This window comes from Rhamphochromis longiceps, linkage group LG8, assembly GCF_057381845.1.
Source record: "Rhamphochromis longiceps isolate RC_006_pf linkage group LG8, R_longiceps_female_GT1.1, whole genome shotgun sequence".
Taxonomy (NCBI): Eukaryota; Metazoa; Chordata; class Actinopteri; order Cichliformes; family Cichlidae; genus Rhamphochromis; species Rhamphochromis longiceps.
Window position 1 is genome coordinate 14,306,080 of NC_140564.1, and position 25,715 is coordinate 14,331,794.

The following is a 25,715-nucleotide window of genomic DNA, read 5'->3' on the forward strand; positions in this document are numbered from 1 at the left end:
TGCAGATAGAAGTCAGGAACTTCAGAGGGAGGATACATGAAGCTTCAGTTGTGACCCCAAAACATTTGTTTCCATAAACAGCTTCTCGTACGCACGCCGTTGAGCTCCCAACTTTAATAACACTTGTGTGGATCCTTCACACCCGCTCAAGTGTTTTCAGTTATTCCGGCTAATTAAGCTTCTGCATCGGTTGAAGGTGCACGATCGTACCCTCGAAATTACTTGATGTCACGGTGCTCAGTATATTGAAAAGTACAACTTGTTCTATTTTGATTGGTAATATGCAAACTAGAATATGGTTCAGGGAGACGTCAGTCAAGCGCAGTCGGCTCAGTCAGGAGAAGCTGTCTTATTAGACATATTAACTAAAAAGGAGGGTTAAGAACAACAACAACAACAACAAAAATCTCCATCCTGCGCACAGTCAGTGTTCCAACTGGCACAATGAGCCACATCGTGGTTTCTATTCACAGCATTTTTTGGCACACTAAGCAGCACATGCCAATAACATTTCCACTGTGTGCAGCTGTTCGAGTATCATCCATATTCATCTTCTGCCACCTCATATTCCACTGGCATCTCTGCCCTTGCTACAATATCAGAAGCTGTGCTCCAGCATACTGTGGCTTACTGAGCAGTCAAGCTAATAGGCTAACTGTCTGTTCCTTACTTGGGGCCACGGTGGTCTTGTTTTCTAAAAACCAGTGCAAGAGAAGCAGCTGCTGGTGAAGCAAAATTAGACAGTTGGCCCTTTGATCGCAATAAGTCATAAAATAAATATTGTTTTTGCTTTGAATCAGAGTCATAAACAGAGTATCCTAATTACATTCTTTACAGAGTATTTATTCTGAAATATAGAAAAACATAAATCGCAGTATGTTCAAATAAATACCCCAAATATTATGTACAGCTACAAGATAATGGCAGTGAAAATAATCCAGGTGTCACAAGTAGGAGTGATTTCCTGTGGTTTTCTATGGTGCATGTTGGTGGAATGAATTACTCAATGTGCTGCTGTAACTCTCAAGCACATGATAGAGACTCAAGAGAGTCAAGCTCCACACCCACAATGCAATTGGCCTTGTAGTTTTTGTTTTTCCTGAGTCTGCTGATGTCTGAGCATATTTTCAAAGACCTCAGCAGCTATAACAGAGATGGCTTTAACCTCTTGTTGAAGGCATTTTGTTTTTAGTGAATTGCAGATTGTTGTCAGTGTATTTGTAGTCATTCACTACTTTAATACAGACCGCATCGATGGAACGAAGGGGGGGGGGGGGGGGGGGGGATCACTGGTGTTCTGGTCTTCCTCAAACAGTGTAGCTGGGTCATCAGAAAACTCCTTAAGGTGCCTGATCTCTGTGCAGGGCAAGGAGAGGGGGACACAGGATGGCACCTTGCAGGACTGTGGTGATATTGATCCGATGTGCAGTGCTACAGGCGCACGCAGTATCGTCTGCTAGGCAGATAGTTAACTATCCAAGTCACTAGTGACACAGCCACCTTAATTGCTTTCAGTTTATTAACCAGGACAGCTGGTCTGATGGTGCTGAAGCGAATGTTGTCCTCAGCTCCAAGGGTGTCCATCTGTGGCTTGACCATGAGATGGACCTGGTTGTATTTCTCCAGGGTCTTCATGATGTGTGATGTCAGTGTCATGAGTCTGCAGCCCTTAGGGCCACAGTGGGGCAAGATGTCTTTGACACAGGCAACGAATGGACCCTTTGCAGATTCAAGCTCATGTTGAAGATGTGATGAAACGCTCCACAAAGCTAGTAGGCAAATGTTTTGACTGTCCATCTATGTATTGTATTTACTGGAACAAAAGTTTCAGTTGATGCTGAGGTCATAGGTGCATACATACATTATATATTAACCTCTTAAGCCCCAAGCCTACCTGATCTCCTGCCTTTTGCCCCCCGTATCAGGGGGCGTTGGGGCTTAAGAGGTTAAAAAAGAAAAAGAAAAAAGTTTCACATCAGCACATCCTTTGCAGCTATAACAGCTTCAACTTGTTTGGGAAGGCTTTCCACACGGTTTAGAAAACTGCACATTTTTGAGGTCAGACACCGCTGTTGGACCAAAGGCCTGGCTCACAGTCTCCACTCTAATTCATCCCAGAGGTGTACTATTGAGTTGAGGTCAGGACACTGTGCAGGCCAGTCAGGTACTTCCACACCAAACTTGCTCATCCATGTCTTTATGGACTTTGCTTTGTGCACTGGTGCAGTCATGCTGGAACAGGAAGGGGCCATCCCCAAACTGTTCCTACAAAGTTGGGAGTATGACCCCGCTCTGTAATTTTACACGGCCAATCACTTCATGGTTGAATTGCTGTCATTCCCAATCACTTCCACTTTGTTATAATGCTTTGGTTTAACATTTGATGGTGGAATATTTAATAGCAATGAAATTAAACAACTGATGGGTGAGTGAATACGTTTGCCAAGAGGATTTATAAGACATGAAAAGGTTTTATTTTTTCATATTTACGCATCCTGTTACATTATAATTAAAGAATACCTCTTGGAGGAGATACAATATTACAGAAATGTGCGAATAAATTGTGTGTGTGTGTGCATATCTAGCAAAGGTTTGCTCCATATTCCTGTTTAATAAATTGATACTTCTTGCACCAGACTTATTTTCTACCGGTGACTCCACACACCTCTAAGACAACACAAAACAAATGTTTTCTCCTCCCTATTTTCAGAGCCGTGGAATTACGAAACATGCCATGACACTGACATATGCTGCTGCTTTTCTGTCGGATGGAAAATGGGGCCGTTATTTTTTCTCCCATCGATCAAAGCATTATTGGTTGTAATTCACAAATCCGTCCTCTGGAAAAATAAAGAGTTAATATGTCACTGAAGAACAGACACAATGCTTTTAAAGACTTACTTTTCTAGGACAGTGCATGTGCGTGTTTGTATGTTTTTGTGTGTGTGTGCGTCGCTGGAATATTGCCACTAATTACTTCCACTAAATCCAGTCCTTATGGCATTTGAATGAAAAGTGTGAAAGCTTGTGTAGTAATATTCTGCGCCTGACTCCGTTATATTGATAGCATTCTGTGTTAAGTGTTGATTGTGTTGCAGTTGTGCTGACGAGGGAAGTCATGAGAATCCAAACACATGTAGACAGATTTGGTTAGCCTATACGTGTGAAACTAAACTGCATTTGAAGAATGAAAAGAAACAAAAAACACAGCAAAGCTTTATTGGAAACTTCCACTGTACTTGCATTAATCAGTCTCTGCATATCCCAAACCCTGCACTCAGGTGAATGTCAAAAATTTAATCACCACTAAGAATGAGTGTGTTGGTTTGTCTGTGGGCCTTGCGCCAGACTAATGACTCATCAAGGGTGTTTACCTGCTTTTTTTCAGAATGCACTCTAGGAGAAATCCAGTAAAACTTTAATTAAAAACAGATAGATATGTGTAAAATATAGAAACCCTTATGAAGACCCAGTTTTTCAAAAATAGAATCGACTAACCTGACTTGACAATTTTGCCTGTACAAAGAAAGGCATATTTTGGCTTTACCTTTATTTTGACAGCAAGATCCCATTAAAAATTCATCATTCCGAGTGGACTAGATTACACATGGACACGTCTTAATATTGCTTCCAATCAGAATGTAAACCTTGGATGCTTGTACATGTTAAAGATTTTAAAACCAGCCTCTAAACCAGATGTTGCCACTGGTTCTTAAAGAAAAGTCATAAAACTGCTTCGATTGTGAGTCCAGTTAGTCTAGTAAGAGTTTGGGATATTCTTCCAGCATGTGAATATATGCGCCGAGAACCCGCCGAGCGATCGAACATCTACCAAGCAGTGATGACGTCAGGGAGTTGAGTCATCCAGCCATCCATCCTGTTCCCTCTGCTCCCATCTGCCAAGCAATGCAGTATGCACCAAACTTCAGTGCCCTTCTTCAGTGCAGGACAGCTGAATTTACGCTTAACGCTTCAGAGTGGATAATAAGTTTATTTTAGGGTTAAATTATTAATTCATACATTGATATCTGCTTGCTTTTGTTAGGTTTATAAAAGGACTATACCAGAGGATCTCAAACGATTGTAATATTGTGAAAAAGTTTCCGTTTTGGAATTTAATATAACGAAGGTTAACTTTTGTATTCTGGTCATTTATCTTTTATGTATTTTGTATTCATCCTGTTTGAAGTGAAATATTTCAAGTCTGTTTTTGTTTTAATTCTGATGATTATGACTTACAGCTCATGAAAATCAGCCATGTGCACATTTCAAATTACTAGAATTCCTAATGAAAAAATGATTTACAATATCTGACTTCTAAAAAGTTTACAACAAATTACAGCATCACTGTGGGGTAGCATGTAGATAATAAGCTTCTGGCACTGTTGATGTGTTATTGAAGCACAGGTTGCTTTAATGGTCTTGGATTTTTAGCTTGTCTGTATTTGTTGTTTCACATTTTCCTCTTGACAATAAGCCATGGATTCTCACTTGGATTAGCACCGTGGTGCTAAATCCTGCTGGTAAAGGAAATTTGCATCTCCATAAAGGTTGCCAGCAGAAGAAAGCACGAAGTGCTTGAAAACCTTTTCAACTTTGGATGTAATAAAACACAGTGGCCCAACCACCACCACCAACACCAGCAGAGGCTGTGGCACCTAGAATCACAGACTGTGGGAACTTCACACTGGACTTCAAACACCTTGTATTCTGTGCCTCTCCAGTTTTCCTTCAGAAATGCAAAATCTACCTTCATTTAAAAGGTGGACTTTGGACCACTGAGCAACAACCCGGTTCTTTTTTAGCCCAGGTGACATGCCTTTACCATTGTCTCTGGTTTAAGACAGGCTTGATTTGATGACTGTATTTACTTGGTATCAGATCGATATCAAAAGCACTACTTGATACGGTCACTGGTGTAGGACAGACATCGTTGGCTAGGTTTAGCCTGTCAGTCGACTGTTTACCTAGCTGCCAATATGTGTGCACAGCTATTTACTGTCGAGGAGTATGTATAACTTTGTAAAAGGAGTCCGATAGTCATTGATGAGTCAGTGAAGCTCACTTCTGTCCAATGACAGTAATGCTGATGGGAGTTGTTGAGGATATCTTGAGTTTTTCTGTTTGAAAGCAGCACTGCTGTTTTTGCCACTGTTAGCTAATGTTAATTTGCTAGCTGCTGTTAACGTGTTAGCTGATGTTTGTCAATGTTAGTAAAACTTTCTCTAAAATAGATCTTACATTGTTGAACACTTGGGGAATAAACTGTCATTCATTGTGACAATGTAATCAAACAGTTTATCAAAAGTGTGATTTTTAGGACACTCCAGTCTGACATTAGCTGGTTTAATGTTAGCTTATAACAATTAACTTGTTGTTTTGCTACCTTGTAATCTGTGGATGATTATGATAATATAGGGAAGTATGTTTATGTATGCTTTTGTGTGTTAGAGATTAGATGGAACATCGATGCCTCTGGATTAAGGGCAACATGTTAGCTTCTGCAAACCAGCGCCAGCTCTTGTATATTCTTGATAGATTAATTCTAAGTTATATAAACTAATCAATGCATATTTATGAGTATAACATTCCTTTTTTCTGTTAAATAACCTTAAAAAATTTACTTGCTGTACTTTTAAACCAGTAGGCTCTAGAAAATAGATTGCCGCTCTTTGGTTTAACCAAAGTCCTTTATGTGAAGGTGGTGAGGAGGTTACCTGAGAGACCATTATGGCAGATAGATTTGATGTTGGGTGGGTGACCTCTGTATTCAGCCATTACTGTGTGGAGTCGGCAGGAGAGCTGAGCAGTAGAAGAAGTGCACTCGGTACAAAGTTCAAACAAGTAATTTTAGCTCAATTTCCTCGAAAAGTGAAAGCCGTCTTATCTGCCAGCGTTCTTGTGACCCATCACCTTCAAAGCCTAAGAGTGCTGTGAGAGATCAATAAAAATTCCAACATAGGAGAGAAATATAGGAGAACAGAAAGAGAGACTATACATTTCTTTTTAAATAAATCCGCAAGGTTCAGGTTTTTCTCTTGAACACCTACAACTTTGAGACGAAGGAATCGGGAAATAGGTTAAAAATAGGTACCACCAATCTAATCAGAAGTTCGCTTTTCTGGTGTTTGGACCAGTGGAATCTGTGTATTTGTGTGTGTTGGCCACATGGCTCCATGGCCTTCCTGCCTTATTAGTGTATTATTCCATTCCCATCCGGAAGGTTTTTGCCAAGCTGCTGAACAACTGAAACTATCCAGGTGTGAGTGTGTGTTGCCATAGCAACATGTGTGTGTGTGTGTGTTTTGGAGCAGAAGTGGAAAAGACTCATGCTCTGCTGTAATGTGAAGGGATCAGTTCTTGTATGAGGCCATTGTAATTAGCAATCAGTGACCTTCTAGAATGAGTGGATTTATTAGAAGATCTCTGACAGTGTGAAGACACAGTCATCTCAGAGGGGGAAAAAAAAAAAGTACACTTCATCATAAATATCTCACATAATCTGTCAGCCAACCTGGAGACATATGCTGAATCAGAGCGAGAGAGAGAAAAGCACACACTCAGACTGTATTTTTATTTTTTTGAGCTTCTGCCTCAAAGATGCACTGCTGGTCTATGTTTTCGATTCGTTATTCTGCTGAGCAACTTTTTTTTGGGGGGGGGGAGAGACGTGGTTTCAGCAAACTGTAAATTCGCCCACGCAGTCACGCATAATCAGGCATTAACCAGCAGAGATAGAAGGAATAAAAGAGAAGTAGCCAATCGCATTGCTCTAGAACCACAAACAGCCCACTTCTCATCTGCAAGTAGGACCGCCTTGCACTGATTAGTGGTTGTGCCTGGCAGTCACAGTCATTTCCCAATTGCCTTGACTCACTTTTCACACGACTGTGAAAATGTACAACAATCACAAGTGTGCATGTTCCTAATGCTGGCCTCGCATTCGTCAAGCACATAAAGTGAAATGAAATTTAAAAAAAAATGAAGTGCTGTATCAGACAACCCAATGTTTTGACCATTGCATATCATTGAAAAAAAAAAATGAAATAAGAGACACATCCTACTAATGATTTTTGTCAGTGCACCCAGTGCCAGAGTTCATTGGAAGCATTTTCTGTGTACTATTATGTCTGGATTTTTTTTTTTTAATGCACAGCCTTATTATCACTGTTGTTATTATTAGCTTCAAAATAATTGGAGAAGGCCATCTTTGCTAGCTGGAGCAGCATCATTATTCTTGCTGGGTGCACTCTTATCTCTGCGAGCCCCCTTCAGTAATTTACCACTGACACTGCATAAGCCTGTGGCATTAGAAACAGTAAATAAGATAAGATATAGTTACTTCTGCAAGATAAACATAGGTGCCTCACATCTGCCTGATAACATGTTTTAATGGTCAAATGGATTTGTATTGAAGGAAAAGATAATGGCCATATTGATTGCTTACTGTGCAGATATTACTGAATAATTGTTGCCTCTGTGGACTTTCTGGCTCCGTGTCATGTGCTAGTGCAGTGTTACTGATGCAGGCAGACACTATTGTTGTGAGTCAGACCTGTTTATAGGGACTATAAGAGCCCGAGTTACCAAACCACAATGGCGGCACTGAACGTAAACACTACTGACACGGTGTAAACCTTTAATCTGTACTGCCTCTGTACTGTTGTGTATTTGTGACTCATTAAAGACGTCATGGACAGAGCAATGAGAAAAACCCAAAACAGGGATTGCTCCATTTTGACTCAGATACCGGAATGGCTCTACCGCGCTTAAAACTCAAATGTTCAAGAGACAAATCCTGTTTTTCCTCACTTTCTCTGGATCATGCCAACTCAGATGTGATATCCAAGTTATCCAAGATATTTGGAACATAGCACTAAAACGCCAGTGTGTCTTAATAGTCTTTGACTCAGTGTGAGTAGTAAAGGGTCACGTGTAAGACACAAAACATTCACACCTACATCAAATATCGGGAACTCTCCATCTGTTTTTAGATCTTTAAAACTAACCTAATCTAAAATAAGTCCAGTGGCTTTCATCTACAGTGACCTGGATGACTGAGAACCCACACAGACATATAATGAGGCCCTTATATGAAATACCTCAAATTCAGCAGTGCCTTTTAATTGGGTCCCCTGTGATGCACCTCCCAAGTTTAAAGTACACCGGACGTATGGATGGCTAGGTAATGGCACTCATACACACACGCGCACACACACGAGTGATGTGAAGTAATGCATGATGATAAATGACTGCAGTGCAGTCAATGACATGAAATTCAGTAAATTATAAATACTCATTACAGTGAGGAGGATTTCTGCTGACTGCATCTCACGATGAAGGTGGTTAAAAGCCATTCCTAAAAGTTAATGTTCTCTCATGACCAGAGAATCTGATTACTTTTTTTAAGTAACAAGTAATGTTAGGGATTACTATTGCAAAAAAGTAATTGGATTACTGTTACTTTCCAAATCTGAGCAACCACTTACAAGCCACAATTCACAGAGAAACCCCGCCACTGAACCCCCAACATAGTGGATCCCTCCACTGACATGACCACTGCAGCACCGGGCAAACCTCCACCTGCCCCACTTCTGCTAAACAGGTGACAATAGATTTAAGAGCGACAGGACTATGTGTCGCTTAATCTTTGATTTTATCTATTTTTTGCTGTGTTTTACTTGCATCTATTTGAAAGAGTGAGCGTAAACACGAAAACACTGTTGGCCTCCCTCGGCTTTTATTACCGCTAATCATTTATTTAAGCTCAGTTTTTAAAACCTTAGGATGTAACTACAGCCCAGCCCATGCAGCAGTATATGAATGACTAACCTCGTATTGTGGATGGATTATCTCAGTTGTCCTCCTGGCTGAAGTTTGGTTCTTTTACAGCATCCTGCCATGCGATTACATTTGTACCTGACCACCGAGAACACTCACGGTAACTTTTATCGAGTGGAAAAAAAGTTAGCTTGTTTATATTATGCTAATATAGCTGTGTCGCTAGCGGTCACGTAACACATCATTATATACCAGCTAGCCAAACTTCAGTAACCCTACAAACGTCACTGCTGTTTAGTTTTCTGTCTTCATTTATGCTGGAAGTGATAGCAGAGCTGTACATTTTAATTTGTTTCCAAAACCCTGCAGTCAGGACATGCTATATTGTATTTAGATAGAAGCTAGCGAGCTAACTTCCTGCTAACTTCTAACTCCGTTAAATGTCATAAATTCCGTTTTCATGGATGCCTGGATGTTAAACTCAATTGTTACACCTGGTAGAGCAGAACGCTGATCATTTTATTAAAGATGAAAGACTTTAGACAGTTTTTCAACTCTCAGTAATGCCATAGTGATCGTTTGATATATGGACCTGCAGCGGGGATTAGGCCCAGACACGGCTAGTGACGTCAGACTGAACGACCGGATAGAACTGGGCTGAAAGGTCTGTTGCTTTTTTCAGGTTGTGTCATGTTTTTGAAAAGTAATTAAGTAACTAATTACTTTTGAAAATAAGCAATCAGTAAAGTAACGGGACTTGGAGTAACTTTTTGGAGAAGTAAACAATAATTAGTAACTAATTACTTTTTTCAAGTAACTTGACCAACATTGCTTGTGACTGACTTAAACTGTGTGCAGTAATAGTGTTATTGATTAGACCGGTGTCAAAGGGTCTGTTGTGATATGTGACCTGTTGTATGGAGTGAGAGTACCATATAAATGCTTTTGGTCCTGTATCTGTAAGGCAATGGATTAAATGGATAATAAATGCAGCAATTTAACCTTTTGAAGCACTGAAGTGATTTAACGAGACATGTTTGCAAATATGGCAAATTAATTTCAACTGTATGTGTAATAATATTCATTGAAACCCTGTGCAAGTATCTGGCTCTCCTGCCAGAAATTTACATGTGAACTGAAAAGGGGTAAAAAAAAAAAAAAAAAAAAAAAAAAAAAAAAGCGCCGCTGAAAAAGTATCGTCACAACAACAAACCTAGGAGACACACCTCACGTCCTCTGCACAATCCATACAAAGTCTGACATTCACTGTTGAAATATTTGCAGAATACCTGTAGCTCCTTTTGTTTTCTGTCAACAAGTCTTTGACACTCAGTGAGGCTGATCACATTGCAGTTAGGGTACTAACTGGCATTCACATTTCACTGGCTGCAGAGACGGGCACTTCATCTTCCACTAATGCCATCTGCGAGCTCTGGCACCGTGCCCGGAACAGGACGGACAAGCAGTTAGGGACCCCGAGTGTGTGTGTGTGTGTGTGTGTGTCTGTGTTTATCTCTGTGTGTTTTTGTGACATAGTGAATAAAAACGAGTTAATAGCTGATAAAATCCATAAGCAGATAAGTGAGTTGAGTCAACGAGAGCATGTTTGGGATTCGCTTATTTGAGCTCAGCCTGCACCAAACAGCAGCCTCTTCCCTGCAAATTTAAGCTTGTTGGGAAGAGATAGGAATGCATTCTAGACATATGCAGTAAATAAGTGCAAAAAAGACGAGTTTTTAGGCTCTATGGAAAAATTGGATCTCCATTTTTTGGATTATCGAGAACAGAGTGGAATAAAATGCAGACCCAGTGGTCATGGTTTAATACTCACCCCCTCAACTCCTGTGTGTCATTTTTTTCTACCTGTCTCCTGTCGCTGGAATTTCTCCACCTGTCCACAAGTCCCCACTGATTGGTTTGCTGCTCTCACCTGTCACCTGACTTTGTGCTGTGCCCACACAGCTGCTCCCCATTGCTAATTAGTGTCAGTTTATGTAATGAACTGTTGACACTCACTGTCTGTCAAGTCACGCTTCCCAGCTATCTCCTTAGTTCTCTCTTTGCTGACTTTAATCCTGCCTTTGCACCAAGATGTTAATGATTTTAATCCATTATTATTGTTCTGCTTTTTTATAACAAGCAGATTTAAGCGGGTTGGAGTTAAGGTGCTTGTTAAGAACACCGCTCATTAAGTGCAAAGAGTGAGGTCAGTCATGCTTAGCTCCATTGAAATATTTAACCTGGCTGTATGGGAATTCATTAAATCCAAAAAAAGATAAAAAATAAAATAAATAAAAAATCAGCTTTTGGCTGAGCTTAGTTCTTCTTCCGAGGCGTGTATATTTTCATGGATTTTTGATTGTTCCTCTGCCAAGAAGAGAATTTCATGAAACTTGGTGTAGTCTGGGAGCAAGGGGAGTAAAGCTCCTGTGATGTGCTGTATCTCTTGAATGTTTAAATAAACTGTTCCCTAAAACATGTGCTGTTAAAGCTTCAGAAGGCAGATATTCGGATGTTGTAGTCGTCCTCCGGCCTTGGAATCAGATGAATCTGAGAGCTCGTGTTTCATATGCACTGATGCCACCCTCCATGTTGAAAAGGATTTAATGAGGCTTGCCTGTTTCAGACAAATCTTAATTGTTTATGTAATGTGGGGCAGATTGAACACACCAATACTGATATTTTGTCATCACTCACAACTACAGTAGAGGTTTTCTTGATCTGGTTTGCTGTAAGGATATCCAGTTTCATTCAGAGGCATTTTGTTTTGGGCTTTTTGTGATCCTGCGTGCGGAGTGCTTGACTGGCTGCAGGCTACTCATAAATTCTTCAGCACTAGAAAGGGAATAGACGAAGTCCAAACAGAAACAAAGTGATCATGTTTCGCCTCGTTTTTTCCAGGTGATGTAGTACTCTCTGTACAATAACGGAATCCTCATGCAAATGATCCAAGTTACAAAAAACTGGGAGGTGCACGAGATGCTGTAATAACACCAAAGTGCATTGCAGAATAGTAGTGGTGTATTTTTTCACTTGTATTTTTATTTTTATTCCTATTTATTCTATTTATCCCCTTCGTATATTTTATTTATATTGTCTCTGTATTTATATATATGTGTGTGTGTATAACTCTGTAACTTCTGTCGGTGCTGTGCTTTTTTGGAAATCGAATTTCCCAGAGGAACCCACCCGAGGGATTAATAAAGTTCTATCTAATCTAATTTTGTGGTGAGGACCCAGAAGTGAGCACAAAAATAAAAGGCAGAAGGAAACTAAGACTAAACTAAGTAGAACCCAAACAGTGAAAACTGAATACCAAACACTATGGATATAGAACATGAACACCTGTGACGTGAGACAAGAAGAACAGACAACCTGATAAAGGGGAACTGAGGGAATAAATATACACAAGGGTGATTGGGGAAAGTAGAAACACCTGGGAACACAGCTGGAATGAATAAACATAATGAGGTGGGGGAAGTGAAAATGAACAGGGACGAGAGGCTGTCAAAATAAAACAGGAAACACACTGAGATGCAGACTAAGACATACGGGCTTGACACCGGGTCCGGGGGAGAAACAGACATGGCAATGAGACAGACTGAGGAGACGCAGAGATGTGACAAAGACAAGAAGACATGAAGCAGAAATCCAAATAAATTCAGACACATAAAAAGAACTAAACCAACTAATCTGTATAAATTTGAACTTAAAATGTCTTCATAATGCAACGGAAAGAATCATGAATACAAAATAAACTGAAGATTTTGAGTTGACCCAGTATTTTGGGTCTTTGGCCCAAAAATACACAAATCATTTATAGCAGTGCGCTCCGGGGTAAAAGTGAGCCAGAATGATCTGTGTTACACGTGTCTGTGTTGGTACTTCAGCACTTACCTCGCACTACGTTGAGAGGCGAGCATAAAACGTTTTTTAAGCGGCAGCTTATTTCAAATGGAACATTTCTATCAGCTCAACAAATATCAGCAAACGCACAAAGTATTTGTGTGCAGTTTGTTGCAAGCTGGAGGCCCAGCTGGGAGAGAAAGGAATGAGAGATAACTTCTTCGCAGAGATGGAAAAAGAGATGTACAAAAAGACAAGAAAGGAGAGAAAGAAGAGACGGTAGGTACTCCTCAGTGACATTTGATATCTGATACTGGCTCTGCATAAGATGTGGAGTTATGTTTTTTCATATTGTGAAATGTGCTGCAAAACAAACTGAGATATGCTAACTCTGCTCTACTCTACTCTAAATCTACAGAGAGCAGTAAACTTCAGAGCAGCAGCAGGAACGGCACAGGTCAGCTGATTACAGTCTGCACAAAGCTCACTTTGACCACTATTTCAGAGAGCTGATAGACACTGTGGCAAATGTATTTGCATATGAAAAACTGGAAAATGTGTAATGGCCTTCACTCTCAAATCAAACGCACAATAGCAACATGGGCAGAATGATGAAAGGTGTGCTTTTAAACTCCAGACACTCAGGAGGATTTGTTTGAATTCTTTGCTCCAAGATTAAAATTTGCTGTGATGGCAGTGATGAAAAGCAGGCAGACTGTGTTAAATAGCTCGAAGCACAGTTTTCAAAATGAGCCGCTCCACAAAAATGTCATCTAACCCTGTTTGTTGTGACTCTTGTCATTTGTAATTTCTCTCCTCCCCGCCGCACCGCGAGCACAGACCTTTCATTTAAGGTTTCATTTGAATTAAAGCTAACTACAGGGCCTTCATTATCTTTGGATCTACCTGCATTTTCTACCCCGATACCAGCAAACCTCATTAAAACAGGCCAACAATGAAGTCACAGTCGGACTTCTTCACAGCGAGCCAGACCTGAGAAATATTTCTGTCAGACTCGATGTGGAATGTCATCGGTGTGTTTCATGTTATTATTGCTGTTTTTACTTTTTTCCCTGTTATTGTGGTGCACAAGTTGTTGTCACTGCTGTCGTGGCAGGAAGTAATTTTTTTAAACTCTAATTGGTAACTCGTGGGTGCTTCAGTCCTCTCACCTTTTTAACAAGAATCAAAACTCCGGACACTTCATACCTCGTTGCTTGGTTTGTTTGCTTCATTTTGCCTCCCAACTGAATTCAGTAGAAGTACTTGAAGACAGATGCTTAGAGACTACAGTAGCACCTCTCTCCAAGTTAATACTTCTTCCTTAAACTGTTGCTTAACTTGGAATAAGAAATAATTTAACCATATCCAATTTTGGTGGGTATATTAAAACATTAAAAAAAAAACCAACAACTCACCACTCGCTCATACATAATATTCACATCTAAACTAAAATTAAATGTGAATATTATGTTTTTATGATTATGGTTTGGCACTCAACACACATGATTAAGCTTAATCATGCCGAGCACCTCTGTAATTTTGCAGTTTGATTGCCATCCTGCAGGTTTTGGTTGTTCCTGAATGTAAGTAGGTAATGTGGGTTTGTGTTCAGTGTGAATTTCCTTGTATCTAGGTGGCAAAAGAGTTGCTTTTATACCAGTTTATCACAGTTAATCACTGTGATATCACAAACCAGCTCCACCTGATTGCTGTAATTGCTGTCTTGATGCACCAAAGTCTCTTTGAAGACACCAACCACTGCGAGTGATCGCAAATCTGGTCTCTGTCATCTATGTAACCATTTCAAAGACAACAAGATTGCAAATTTGTTTCAATAATTTTGGTCACACCACCATCTCAAACTGCTGTTTCCCCTAGTGTCAGTGTAAGTTCTTTTTTTGGGCAGGAAATCAGACTACAAGAAAACTGTCAAGACTTCAACACTGAACATTTAAGTTTTACACATTGGCATCATGTTTTAAAAAAACTGCCTGCAAAAACACTTCAGTATCGTGCACAGTTAATGTCATATTATAATAGAGGAGGGTCATGTTTGGTATGGTTGGAGATAATAGTGCAAAGGCGACTGTAAAGAGGAGCTTGAGTTCACTGTAATGGGACCAACAATAGGTTCTCTGCAGAGGGAGGAGAGAGAGAGGATTTGCTGCAGTCCAGGTGGAATCACATGGTGTTTATGGAAAGGAGCAGATCGGTTTATTTGGTAGCGAGGAAGGCAAAGGCAAAGTAGGGGGTATGTCTGGTGGAGAGCGGGTTTTAAATGAGTGGTCGTGCAGGTAAGTCTTCCAGGTGATTTCTTCTCTTTAGCCATTAACCTTTGAGGCAGTGCAGATCACCTGGGAGCAGCGAACAGGTGACGGAACGGAATCCAAGCACACAGAGGTAAAAACTGGAAGGCAGATGGACAAAGAAGGTAAGGAGCAAAGAAGCAGGAATATTGGTTGCTAGCTCAATGAGCCCTGTTACTGCTACAGAAGTCAAGATGATCTGACGGCTACCCGTTTTGATTCACAGGAGGTGCAAAAAGAACAGGACCATAAGGAATCCACGTCCACCTGCAACTTAGATTCACTGAAAGAAACCAAAACCGAAGAGTAACCCAACTTACCCCGGCCCTGACAAGCATCACAGAACTCATGAAAGAATAAATAATGATTCTCTGCACAGACACTTTATAAACAATGATAAACCACATTTACTTTATATTTGCTGGCCCAAATTGGGACTTAGTTAATAAAAATTTGAGAACCCAATCTTTTCATCAGTCCTTCAGTGTGTGTTTGTAAACCTAACTGAGAAGCTGAAATTACTTACTATATAACACCTTTATTTTCTTCACACAGCTTTTCCCTTACGCCTTATTTTTGCATATTATGGGGAGAAGCTGAAGCAGAAACCAGCTATGCACACATACTGCACCACACGATTAAGGCTCCTGGCATACGCTGAAGAACTACACAACCAGCAGAATGCAAATTAGCATGCTTTCATCATGTAGCGCTACATTCCTTGTCTCACCTTTGCATTAATATATAATATGTGTTTTCATTTGTGCAAATTTTTTCCTGTATTCAAACAGCTGAAAAGCAAAAACAATGTGAAGGAATAAACCATATATTCCTGTAGTGCATTGGTAGTAGGAGGTCTGAGGTGTTTACACTGTGTGTGTGTGTGTGTGTGTGTGTGTGTGTGTGTGTGTGTGTGTGTGTGTGTGTGTGTGTGTGTGTGTGAGTGTGTGAGAGTGTGTGTGTTGCACGATTGCATGATTATTTGTGCTTTCATTGTCTTCCCAGTAAGCCTCGGTGGAACTGTGTGAGCATCTCAAAAGCTGGGATGGCCTGCGGATCAGTTTCATGGCCTGCAGAGAAGATGGGCCTCAAGCAGCCTCTGCACGTGCGTGAGCGTTTGAGAGGGGCGATGAGAGGCGCTTTCAGTTTGTGCTCTCCACAGCAGGGTCATTTTGGCAAAAGAATGCTTGTTTTTGAGGAAATGAAGATGGAAAAACATACGGTAACCAAATCAAACACATGGGGTTACCCGCTGTGTCGACCCCTTGGGAAGAAGGGAGCGGCTGAAAGTAGCTTTGAGTCTGATTTGTGCGGATAATAACTATGTATTTACTTAAGTAAGTCAACACACAAGAGCGAGAGCAGGAAGAGTCTGTTAGAATGGGATATTAGCTGAGAGGTAATACAAACTTTTCTCTTTATAAAAGCCAGCATCCAGCCACAGCGGTATCGATTTGAAACAGCAATCCTTCTTTTGTAGTTGAGCCCAAACAGACAGCAGGAAAGACTCTGCTGAGCTAATAGCCTTCACTCACCAGCCTATGTGTAATAAGAATACAGAGATAAAGTGTCTGTTCATTTAAGTTTCTATTGTGATTGAGTGCAGGTGTGTGTGTTAGAGAAACGTCTCTGTAGGAGTGTGGTGGACTGCCAGTCTGGTGTTGCGCGTGTGCATGTTTGTGATAGAGCACGCATGAGTGCACTCGTGCAAATTTGTGTGTTTGCATACGAGGAGTTTAAGCAGTGTGATACCTCCCGGGCGCCGCTCGTTCACCTATCCCCTAATCTCTGCCGACTCCCAAGTGAGATAACAGAGCTTACTCACATTTGAATATTCCGACTTCTTACCTTGAATGTCAATTATAGAGCCGAGGCAGCTTTTCCTCTGCTTTCCCGCTGTGCTTCTGTCACTCCAGTGGCCTGATTGTTTTGTGGGGGGGAAAAAGGACACGTTTCGTGTGGACAAAGCGATGGATGTTTGAATTTGTACCAGCAGATTTATAAAAGGGGCCGACAAGCAGAGGTCCTCTATTCTGCCAAATCACTGATTGTATTCAGTCCATCAGTAAAGATGAGATGCAGAAGTTGCTGTTTGGATAACGCACACCTTTCCTTTCGGATCTTTTCAATCTCTGTGCAATTTCAGGGGGTTTGATTTGATTCAATTTGCCTCTAATCGCTCCCTCATGCACATTATAATGCGAGGCTCTGCATACGAAGTGCAGAATTGGGGCGATTTCCAGTTACCTTTGAGTGACGAGCAGCCTCAAAGAGGGAGGGTTGCATAAATCTGCATACATAACTCAAATGTATCTGGAAGCATAGCGGAATAAAGTCATTCATCCTCTCCCTATCAAGTCTTTCTGTCGACTGAGGACTGTTCTGGCCTCGCAACAATGTAAAATTATTACATTCTTCATCATATTTATTATGGTGCAGCTAAAGCTGCAATGGAGCCCCTTAAAAGACTGTTTTTTTTTTCCATTTATTAATTTATTTTGTGCCTCACACCCATTCACACATGCATGCTGAATTGAGAAATGCTGAGAAGAAGCACTGTTATTTTCCCCCCTGCTAGATTTATGCAATCTATTCAAACACAGTGGGAATTAGTGAAACCCTGGAGCAACACAGTTCAAAAGTTATCAAAATGACTCCAATAAAATGTTTTGAAGTCGCAGCAAAAAGAAATGTAAAAAATCTTGGACTCAATTCTCTGCTGTGTGGAAAACGGAGAGACAAAGAGAGCAAGAGGAGATGGAAAGGAGGAAGAAGCGGCGTGCAATAGTGAGAAAAGGCAGCCATAGCGGAGAGGTGCTAAATGTGCCTCCAGGTAAAGGAACCATTGACTCATTGTGTCCTATCTGAGCTTCCGTCTCAAAGCAGCGTTGCTGCATCCATCTGACTCAAAAGAATCTGCTGAGTAACTTTGTTTGGGATGAGGTTACAGCAAACTGTAAATTCTCCCACGCAGTCGAGAATCATCCTGCCCAAACAAGGGAGAGATGGAGGAACAATAAAGGGTGAGCTCATGCCTTCTTCCCTCAGACAACAGCTCATCATGCTTCACCTTTTCTTTCACCTCCTTCCTGTTATTTTTACATTCCCTCTTCTGCCCAGTGACTCCCTTTCCTCCCTTCTTTCTCTCTCTTCCCTCCCTGACTCCCCCCCACGATTTTTTATTTTTGCCAACCATCTATCCTTCTCTTCCTCCCCACCTATCCACAGTTGTTGCCTTGGTAACAATACAAAGAGATTTTCTTCACAGCTCTGTCACCGTGGCAACGCTTGGCTTTCCTCCAGGCTGTTGTTGGAAGTGCACCTCTTTCCGGTCCACTCCAGGCGGCTTGTACTGACCACGGTCAGAAAGAGGCTATCCATCGGTTGGAAATCGCTTAAATGTTGATGCAGCTTATCAGGGCCAACTCGGAGCTTTTGTGGTTGTTAAGCTGCAGTGTTTTGCTTCGCTACAGCACTTAAAGCCTTAAATGTAACATTAACTGGGCTGTAATGATTAGAGAAGACCTTTATCATCTTTGATAACATCGAGGTTTGTTCCATCAAACTAAAACGGTAGAAGACAAATGTTCTTAGAAACTGCAGGAACTTAAAGGAATAACAAAAGCACCGTGACAAGTTATTAATCCCTTAATATCTAGTGCATTATATTTGATACACCAGTTTATGTGAGTTTTTGAGACTTCTGCATTATTGTGCTGATGTAGAAATCTTAAAGTCTGCCCTGAAGACCCTAAAAAAAATGGCAAAATACATTTTTAGGCAATAAATGTGGAAACAAATGTAGCAAATATGATACAAATTAAAACTCAAAGCTAAAATTGAATTATTAAGTAATTATAAAAAAATTCAAATTTAATAAAAATGTTAAAAAGGTTCAATAGACTAAAGGGTTAAGGGTTAACTTTAAAGTTTTGTTTTACATTTTTGATACATATGAGGTATCATGGCTGACAAAAATCAAAACCATACTTTCTTTAAGCACAGCCAATCCACACTTTGTGTTGCATTTTAATTATTTGTATTTATTTAAAGGCTTCTTGGAAGTCCTGTTTTGACAGGTGGCCTGTCTCTCTGTGATCTAACCATGAACCTCAAACACCAGCTTCATTGCCTTCTTCATTTCAGAAACTGATGTTTGACCTAACTGACCTAGCTTTAATATCATTTCATCTCCTGTAATAAATGCTGGCTCTCCAGCTAAGACCTTCAGTAAGAGCAGTTTTTGGTAGAGGACTGAAAATAGCAAATGGGGTGATGAGCATGACTAGAAAGATGCTACTATTCTTTCTTTTTAACAGTCTTGGATTGTAAATAATGAATTCAGGCTCAGGTTGTAACAAATTGAGAGAAAACATTCGGCACATGCGACCTAAACTGTGGTGTGTCATGAGACTCCATGCGGAGTAAAAACGTAATGTTTGCTCACCAGACTCTCTGCTCCACAGATTTTGCTTCGTTAAGTCTGTCGTCTTCTCCAAAATGAAATTTAACCTTCACAGCTTTTTAAATTCATCAGATTGCAGCTTCCACTAAGAGATTTTGGTCCATATTGACATGATAGTATCACACAGTTGCTGCAGAATTGCTTGGTTGCGACTTTCACATTCCACCAAATCCCAAAGGTGCTTTGTTGGATTGAGATCTGCTGACTGTGAAGGCCATGTGAGTACAGTGAACTCACTGTAATGTTCAAGAAACCAGTTTGTGCTGAAAGCAGCCAACAGAAGATAAAGGGATGGACATGGTCGGAAACTATACTCATATAAGCTATGGTGTTTAAATGATCCTTAACTGGTAACAAGGGACCAAAGTGTGACAAGATAATATCCCCACACCATTACACAGCGCTGATACAAGACAGAGCCATGCATTTGCATTGTGTCAAATTCTGATTCTATCTTACAAATGCTGCAGCTGAAATTAAGACTCATTACACTGGACAATGGTTTTTCAATCCTCTGTTGTCCATTTCTGGTTAATCTGTGAAAACTGTATCCTCAGTTTTCTGTTCTGGGCTGACAGAAGAAGCACACAGTGTGCTCTTCTGCTGTTGTAGCCCATCAGCTTCAGTGTTCAACGCTCAGTGATGGTCTTCTGCATACCTTGTAAATAACAAGTAGTTGTTTTATTACTGTTTCCTTCCTAACAGTTTAAAGCAGTCTAGGCCCTAGTATTGATGAGGCACTGGGCATTTTCTCTTTTTCAGCCCATTCTCTGTAAACCCTAGAGATGGTTGCATGGGAAAATCCAAGTAGATCAGCAGTTACAGATGTACTCAGACAGGCCAAATTGTCTTGACCATGTGTTCACACCTAAAAGCTTTCTCCTACGTGACTGTCAGATTACATACTTGGATTAATGGACAGATATACACCTAACAAAAGTGAGTGTATATTACATGGTAAGAGATATAAGTTAGTATGTTGAGTGTGGAAAAAAAACAGGCATGTGCAACAATCTGAGTGACCCACTGACCTGGCCGTGACTACTTTGCACCATTTTAGTAATGGTTATAGAGTCCCCCAGTCAGAATTGGTGAGCACCTACCGTACTCCAAGAACAGACAAATTACTGATCAGTGACAGGGTCAGTAGTTATTTGGGCCATGTGCTGGAACTAGTCTGATCTGGAATGCTTACAGAACTTACAGTTGCTAGTGTGTCGATGCCAGATAATACAAGGGATGTTCTTACAGAGCTCATGCCTTGGTATGTTAAAGCAGTTTTAGCAACATGGTAACCTGGTAATAGTTTAAAAAAAGTTACACAAACTAAAAGACTTTTTTACTAAAACAAGTAGGACACTACTTGTGATAGTGTTTAACATTAATAGTGAGGCTGAAATTGTTTGGTCTGATGGCTGACTCTCAAAGAACTTGTTTGACTTTTGGATAAAAATCCACCACGATGTTGGAGAGACAAGTTGTCATGAATCGCTGTGCGGCAGGCAGGAGTTGGACCCAAAATGCAGGACTCACAGACTCGGGGAGGTGAACTCAAAACACAGCTTTATTTGCTGGTAGAACAAACATACAAACTAGACTAAACTGGGAAACCATAAACTAAGAACTCACAGGGAGACACAGGGAGATCCACACACAGCATGAGGGACGACGTCACGCCGAACAGAGGGAGACGCAGACAGAAATACACAGAGGGTTAACGAGGAAAGTGGGAACACACGGGGAACACAGGTGACACTGATAATCATAACGAGACAGGGCGGGGTGAACTGAACATGACATGTACGGGCGTGAGAGTCACAAAGTAAACAGGAAGTGCACAGAGGTTCAGACAGGAGGAGAGAGAGCACGGGGAAAACACAGACATAACGGGCTGGGGAAACATGAAACAACCACAAAGGGAGACGAGGGCTCATAAATACACAGGGCACACAGGGGGGGGAGAGAGAGCACGGGGAGAACTTGGACATAATGGGCAGGGGAAACATGGAATAAAACATAAGGAGAGACGAGGGCTCACAGATACACAGAGGGGCACACAGGGGGTAAAAGCCATGAAGGGAAAACACTTAGGGAACAACACAACAGGGCAACTCAGAAAACAGGACCAGTCGAGGCAGGACCAGACGAGGCAGGACCAGACGAGGCAGGACCAGACGGTGGCGATGCGGGGGCCGGACCAGGCGAAGCACAGGCTGAGGCTGGACCAGACGAGGACGAAGACTCGGAGGCTGGACCAGACGAGGACGAAGACTCGGAGGCCGGACCAGACGAGGTTGCAGGGGCTGAGGCTGGACCAGGCGGAGCTGCAGAGGCTGAGGCTGGACCAGGCGGAGCTGCAGAGGCCGAGGCTGGACCAGGCGGAGCTGCAGAGGCCGAGGCTGGACCAGGCGGAGCTGCAGAGGCCGAGGCTGGACCAGGCGGAGCTGCAGAGGCTGAGGCTGGACCAGGGGGAGCACAGGCTGAAGCCGAAGCTGGGCCAGGCGGAGCAGAAGCAGAAGCCAAAGCTGGACCAGAAGCAGAGGCTGAGACCGGACCAGGCGTAGCAGAAGCAGAGGCTGAGACCGGACCAGGCGTAGCAGAAGCACAGGCAGAGGCTGGCCCAGGCGTAGCAGAAGCACAGGCAGAGGCTGGCCCAGGCGTAGCAGAAGCACAGGCAGAGGCTGGACCAGGCGTAGCAAAAGCACAGGCGGATGCAGCCGGACCAGGCGACGACGAGGCGGTCGCAGGTGGCGGCTGGACAGGCTCCTCGGGCCCTCCAGCTGATGCGGCGTGAGGCTGAACGGGCCCCTCGGACCCTCCAGCGGAGACAGGAGGCTGAACGGGCCCCTCGGACCCTCCAGCGGAGACAGGAGGCTGAACGGGCCCCTCGGACCCTCCAGCTGACGAGGCGTGAGGCTGGACGGGCCCCTCGGACCCTCCAGCGGAGACAGGAGGCTGAACGGGCCCCTCGGACCCTCCAGCGGAGACAGGAGGCTGAACGGGCCCCTCGGACCCTCCAGCTGACGAGGCGTGAGGCTGGACGGGCCCCTCGGACCCTCCAGCGGAGACAGGAGGCTGAACGGGCCCCTCGGACCCTCCAGCGGAGACAGGTGGCTGAACGGGCCCCTCGGACCCTCCAGCGGAGACGGGCGGCTGAACGGGCCCCTCGGACCCTCCAGCGGAGACGGGAGGCTGAACGGGCCCCTCGGACCCTCCAGCGGAGACAGGTGGCTGAACGGGCCCCTCGGACCCTCCAGCGGAGACGGGCGGCTGAACGGGCCCCTCGGACCCTCCAGCGGAGACAGGAGGCTGAACGGGCCCCTCGGACCCTCCAGCGGAGACGAGGAGGTGCTGGCTGGGCTCACTGGAACCCCCAGCGGACGAGGTAGATGGCGACACGGGAGCCGCGGAGTGCTGGATGAGCTCATCCGAGCTTCCAGCAGGAGCCGATGTAGAGCCAGAGAGAATTGGGACCCCGGGCTCAACGTTAAGCTGGCTAGAAAACTGCACTGCTACGGGGAACTGGGCCAAAGGTTCAGGTGCGAGCTGAGCTGCTGGACACACGGGGACCTGAGCTGCTGGACACACGGGGACCTGAGCTGCTGGACACACGGGGACCTGAGCTGCTGGACACACGGGGACCTGAGCTGCTAACGGTGGAGAAGTAAACGACTGCACAGGGGACTGAACTGATGTCTGTAGTAACGGTGGTGGTGAGAGTGGAGTAGGTGGTGGAGTTAATGACTTCACAGGGGAATGAACTAGAGGTAGTGACGGTTGTGGTGCTGGTGGTTGAGTGGGTGACTGTGCTAAAGGAGGCTGCACTGGGGACACTGGAGACTGCACTGGGGAAAGCAGAGCTGCAGGAGACTGCGCTAGAGACTGCAGTGATGGTTGTAGTGGAGGTGTGACGGGTGGAGGAGTGGCTGAAGTGGCTGCGGGTCGGGCGGCTAATGGCTCGGCTACAGAGTGCCTTAATGGCAGGGCTATGGGTTGAATGACTGACTGAGTAGCAGCCTGAATGGCTGGGTGTAGTGACGGTTGTGGTGGAAGATAAACAGGTGGTAGTGTGGATGATGGAGCTAAGGGCGACTGAGTGGCAGACCGAACTGATGACTGAAGCGATGGTAGAGGTGAAAATGGAGCTTGTGGTGGAGTTAATGACTGTGCTAGCGGGGACACAGGAGACGCAGCTTGTAGCTGGGCAGCTAAGAGAGCTTCAGGAGGCTGGGCAGCTAAGAGAGCTTCAGGAGGCTGGGCAGCTAAGAGAGCTTCAGGAGGCTGGGCAGCTAATAAACTGTTCACATTACCATCCGTAGCACAAAACACAACCCCTGAACGAATAGTCCCACGGTTCGACACAGAAAAAGAGTCCTTATTCACCACAGCCGGCGATGTAAAAGTCCGAACGTCCGGCTGTGGGGTGGCGCGCCCGCGGCGTGATCGACGTTTCTTCCCCGCAGATGGCTCCAAAGGGCCGGGAAAAACCACATCCGGCCGGTGAAACTGACGCGGCTGCTCCAGGGTGGCTGTTGTCTGTTGCTGCTGGGCCAAGTCTGATATTTCCCGAGTTCGCGCCGCCTCCCGGGCTTCATTCAAATTGGCCAATAAGTCCAAACATCCTCTGACCTGGCGGAGATGAGAATTTCCTTTGAGGATTGCTTCGATAGCATTTATCCCCACAATCTTTGCCCTTGTATTGGAAGTGTGGGTTATCCACTCGACTAGGCGTTGGACACGTATCAGATCGCTCTCCCCGGGTAAGTCTGCTGGGTCCATGTTGTGGTGACGTCGTACTGTCACAAATCGCTGTGCGGCAGGCAGGAGTTGGACCCAAAATGCAGGACTCACAGACTCGGGGAGGTGAACTCAAAACACAGCTTTATTTGCTGGTAGAACAAACATACAAACTAGACTAAACTGGGAAACCATAAACTAAGAACTCACAGGGAGACACAGGGAGATCCACACACAGCATGAGGGACGACGTCACGCCGAACAGAGGGAGACGCAGACAGAAATACACAGAGGGTTAACGAGGAAAGTGGGAACACACGGGGAACACAGGTGACACTGATAATCATAACGAGACAGGGCGGAGTGAACTGAACATGACATGTACGGGCGTGAGAGTCACAAAGTAAACAGGAAGTGCACAGAGGTTCAGACAGGAGGAGAGAGAGCACGGGGAAAACACAGACATAACGGGCTGGGGAAACATGAAACAACCACAAAGGGAGACGAGGGCTCATAAATACACAGGGCACACAGTGGGGGGGGAGAGAGAGCACGGGGAGAACTTGGACATAATGGGCAGGGGAAACATGGAATAAAACATAAGGAGAGACGAGGGCTCACAGATACACAGGGGGTAAAAGCCATGAAGGGAAAACACTTAGGGAACAACACAACAGGGCAACTCAGAAAACATGGCCTAAATAAGGAACAAAATACAAACATACAAGAAAACTAAGAACACTGGGCCAACATGGCCCAGGACCATGACACAAGTGGCTCCATGTCACCTTCCTCCTCATGGGCCCATAATTGCTTGCTAAACTCCTGCTGGTGGAACACAGATATTGCTGCAAATGCTAATGCTGCACAGCTGGTGCTGAAACTGAGCGCCGCTTGCGAGGCGCAGCAGCCAGTTGGCAACTGAGAGGCTTATTACAACACTAACAGGAGACTTGACATTTAGGATGTATTGTGCCAATGAGTAAAATGCACTTTAGAGATGTCATGCTAATGGGATTGTGTTTTGGCAGCCTGGCAGGCAATGGGACTTTATACATTTACCAGGACAAAATCTGGCATCAGTGCAATGGCAGCTGATCACGTTTATGAGTGTCAGTGTACAATTGTTTCAAGTCTTTTGTCTGAGTGTCAATGGATTTTTTCCCCCGTTGTCTTTGCTTCATATCAGGACTATTGAAAGGATGTCTCTCGGTATCATCTTGACAGATTAGTTCTTATCCTCACTGTTATTGTGACAGGCTGGGTACAATGATGAAAAATGTGAAAGATTTTACACAGCCCAGTTCACTTATCACAAGTATACTCGCATATGTAATGTGCTTTGTTCCTAAGTTAGAAAACAACATCCTCTTTAAATAAGCTCAAATTATAGAAATGATTTAAATACCTGATGTATAAGGGCTCAAATGTCAGCCTACTTAAAGTTTCACAATTTTTCTAAACTTTGTTTTGTCTAAGACGCGTCTTAGTGCTGGGTACAGCAATAGCGAGATGGGTCTTTCACTCACAATTCATAAGTTTTGAATGTGCCGGGTTAAATTTGATTAAGGAACATA

General features: G+C 43.3%; 1 protein-coding gene across 1 annotated transcript; it reads right to left on the minus strand.

The window, feature by feature from the left end:
- Window positions 1–1,431: 1,431 nt before the first annotated feature.
- On the minus strand, window positions 1,432–24,180 carry LOC146663236 (uncharacterized). The gene is made up of 3 exons (XM_085417362.1): window positions 21,807–24,180; window positions 1,895–1,937; window positions 1,432–1,660 (listed from the first exon to the last, which is right to left on the minus strand). Exons 1-3 carry the CDS (start codon window positions 24,178–24,180, stop codon window positions 1,432–1,434), a joined length of 2,646 nt encoding a protein of 881 aa, XP_085273488.1.
- Between the last annotated feature and the right edge of the window lie 1,535 nt (window positions 24,181–25,715).

What these genes read in the sequence shown, in the direction of transcription:
- LOC146663236 (XM_085417362.1), bottom strand. Translation starts at nt 24,180, where the DNA reads ATGGACCCAGCAGACTTACCCGGGGAGAGCGATCTGATACGTGTCCAA. An exon ending in GGCCTCTGCAGCTCCGCCTG is followed by an intron (nt 1,938 to 21,806) that starts GTCCAGCCTCGG and finishes TAACCTCTTAAG; the next exon opens with CCCCAACGCCCCCTGATACG. An exon ending in GGCAAAAGGCAGGAGATCAG is followed by an intron (nt 1,661 to 1,894) that starts GTAGGCTTGGGG and finishes TAAGGGCTGCAG; the next exon opens with ACTCATGACACTGACATCAC.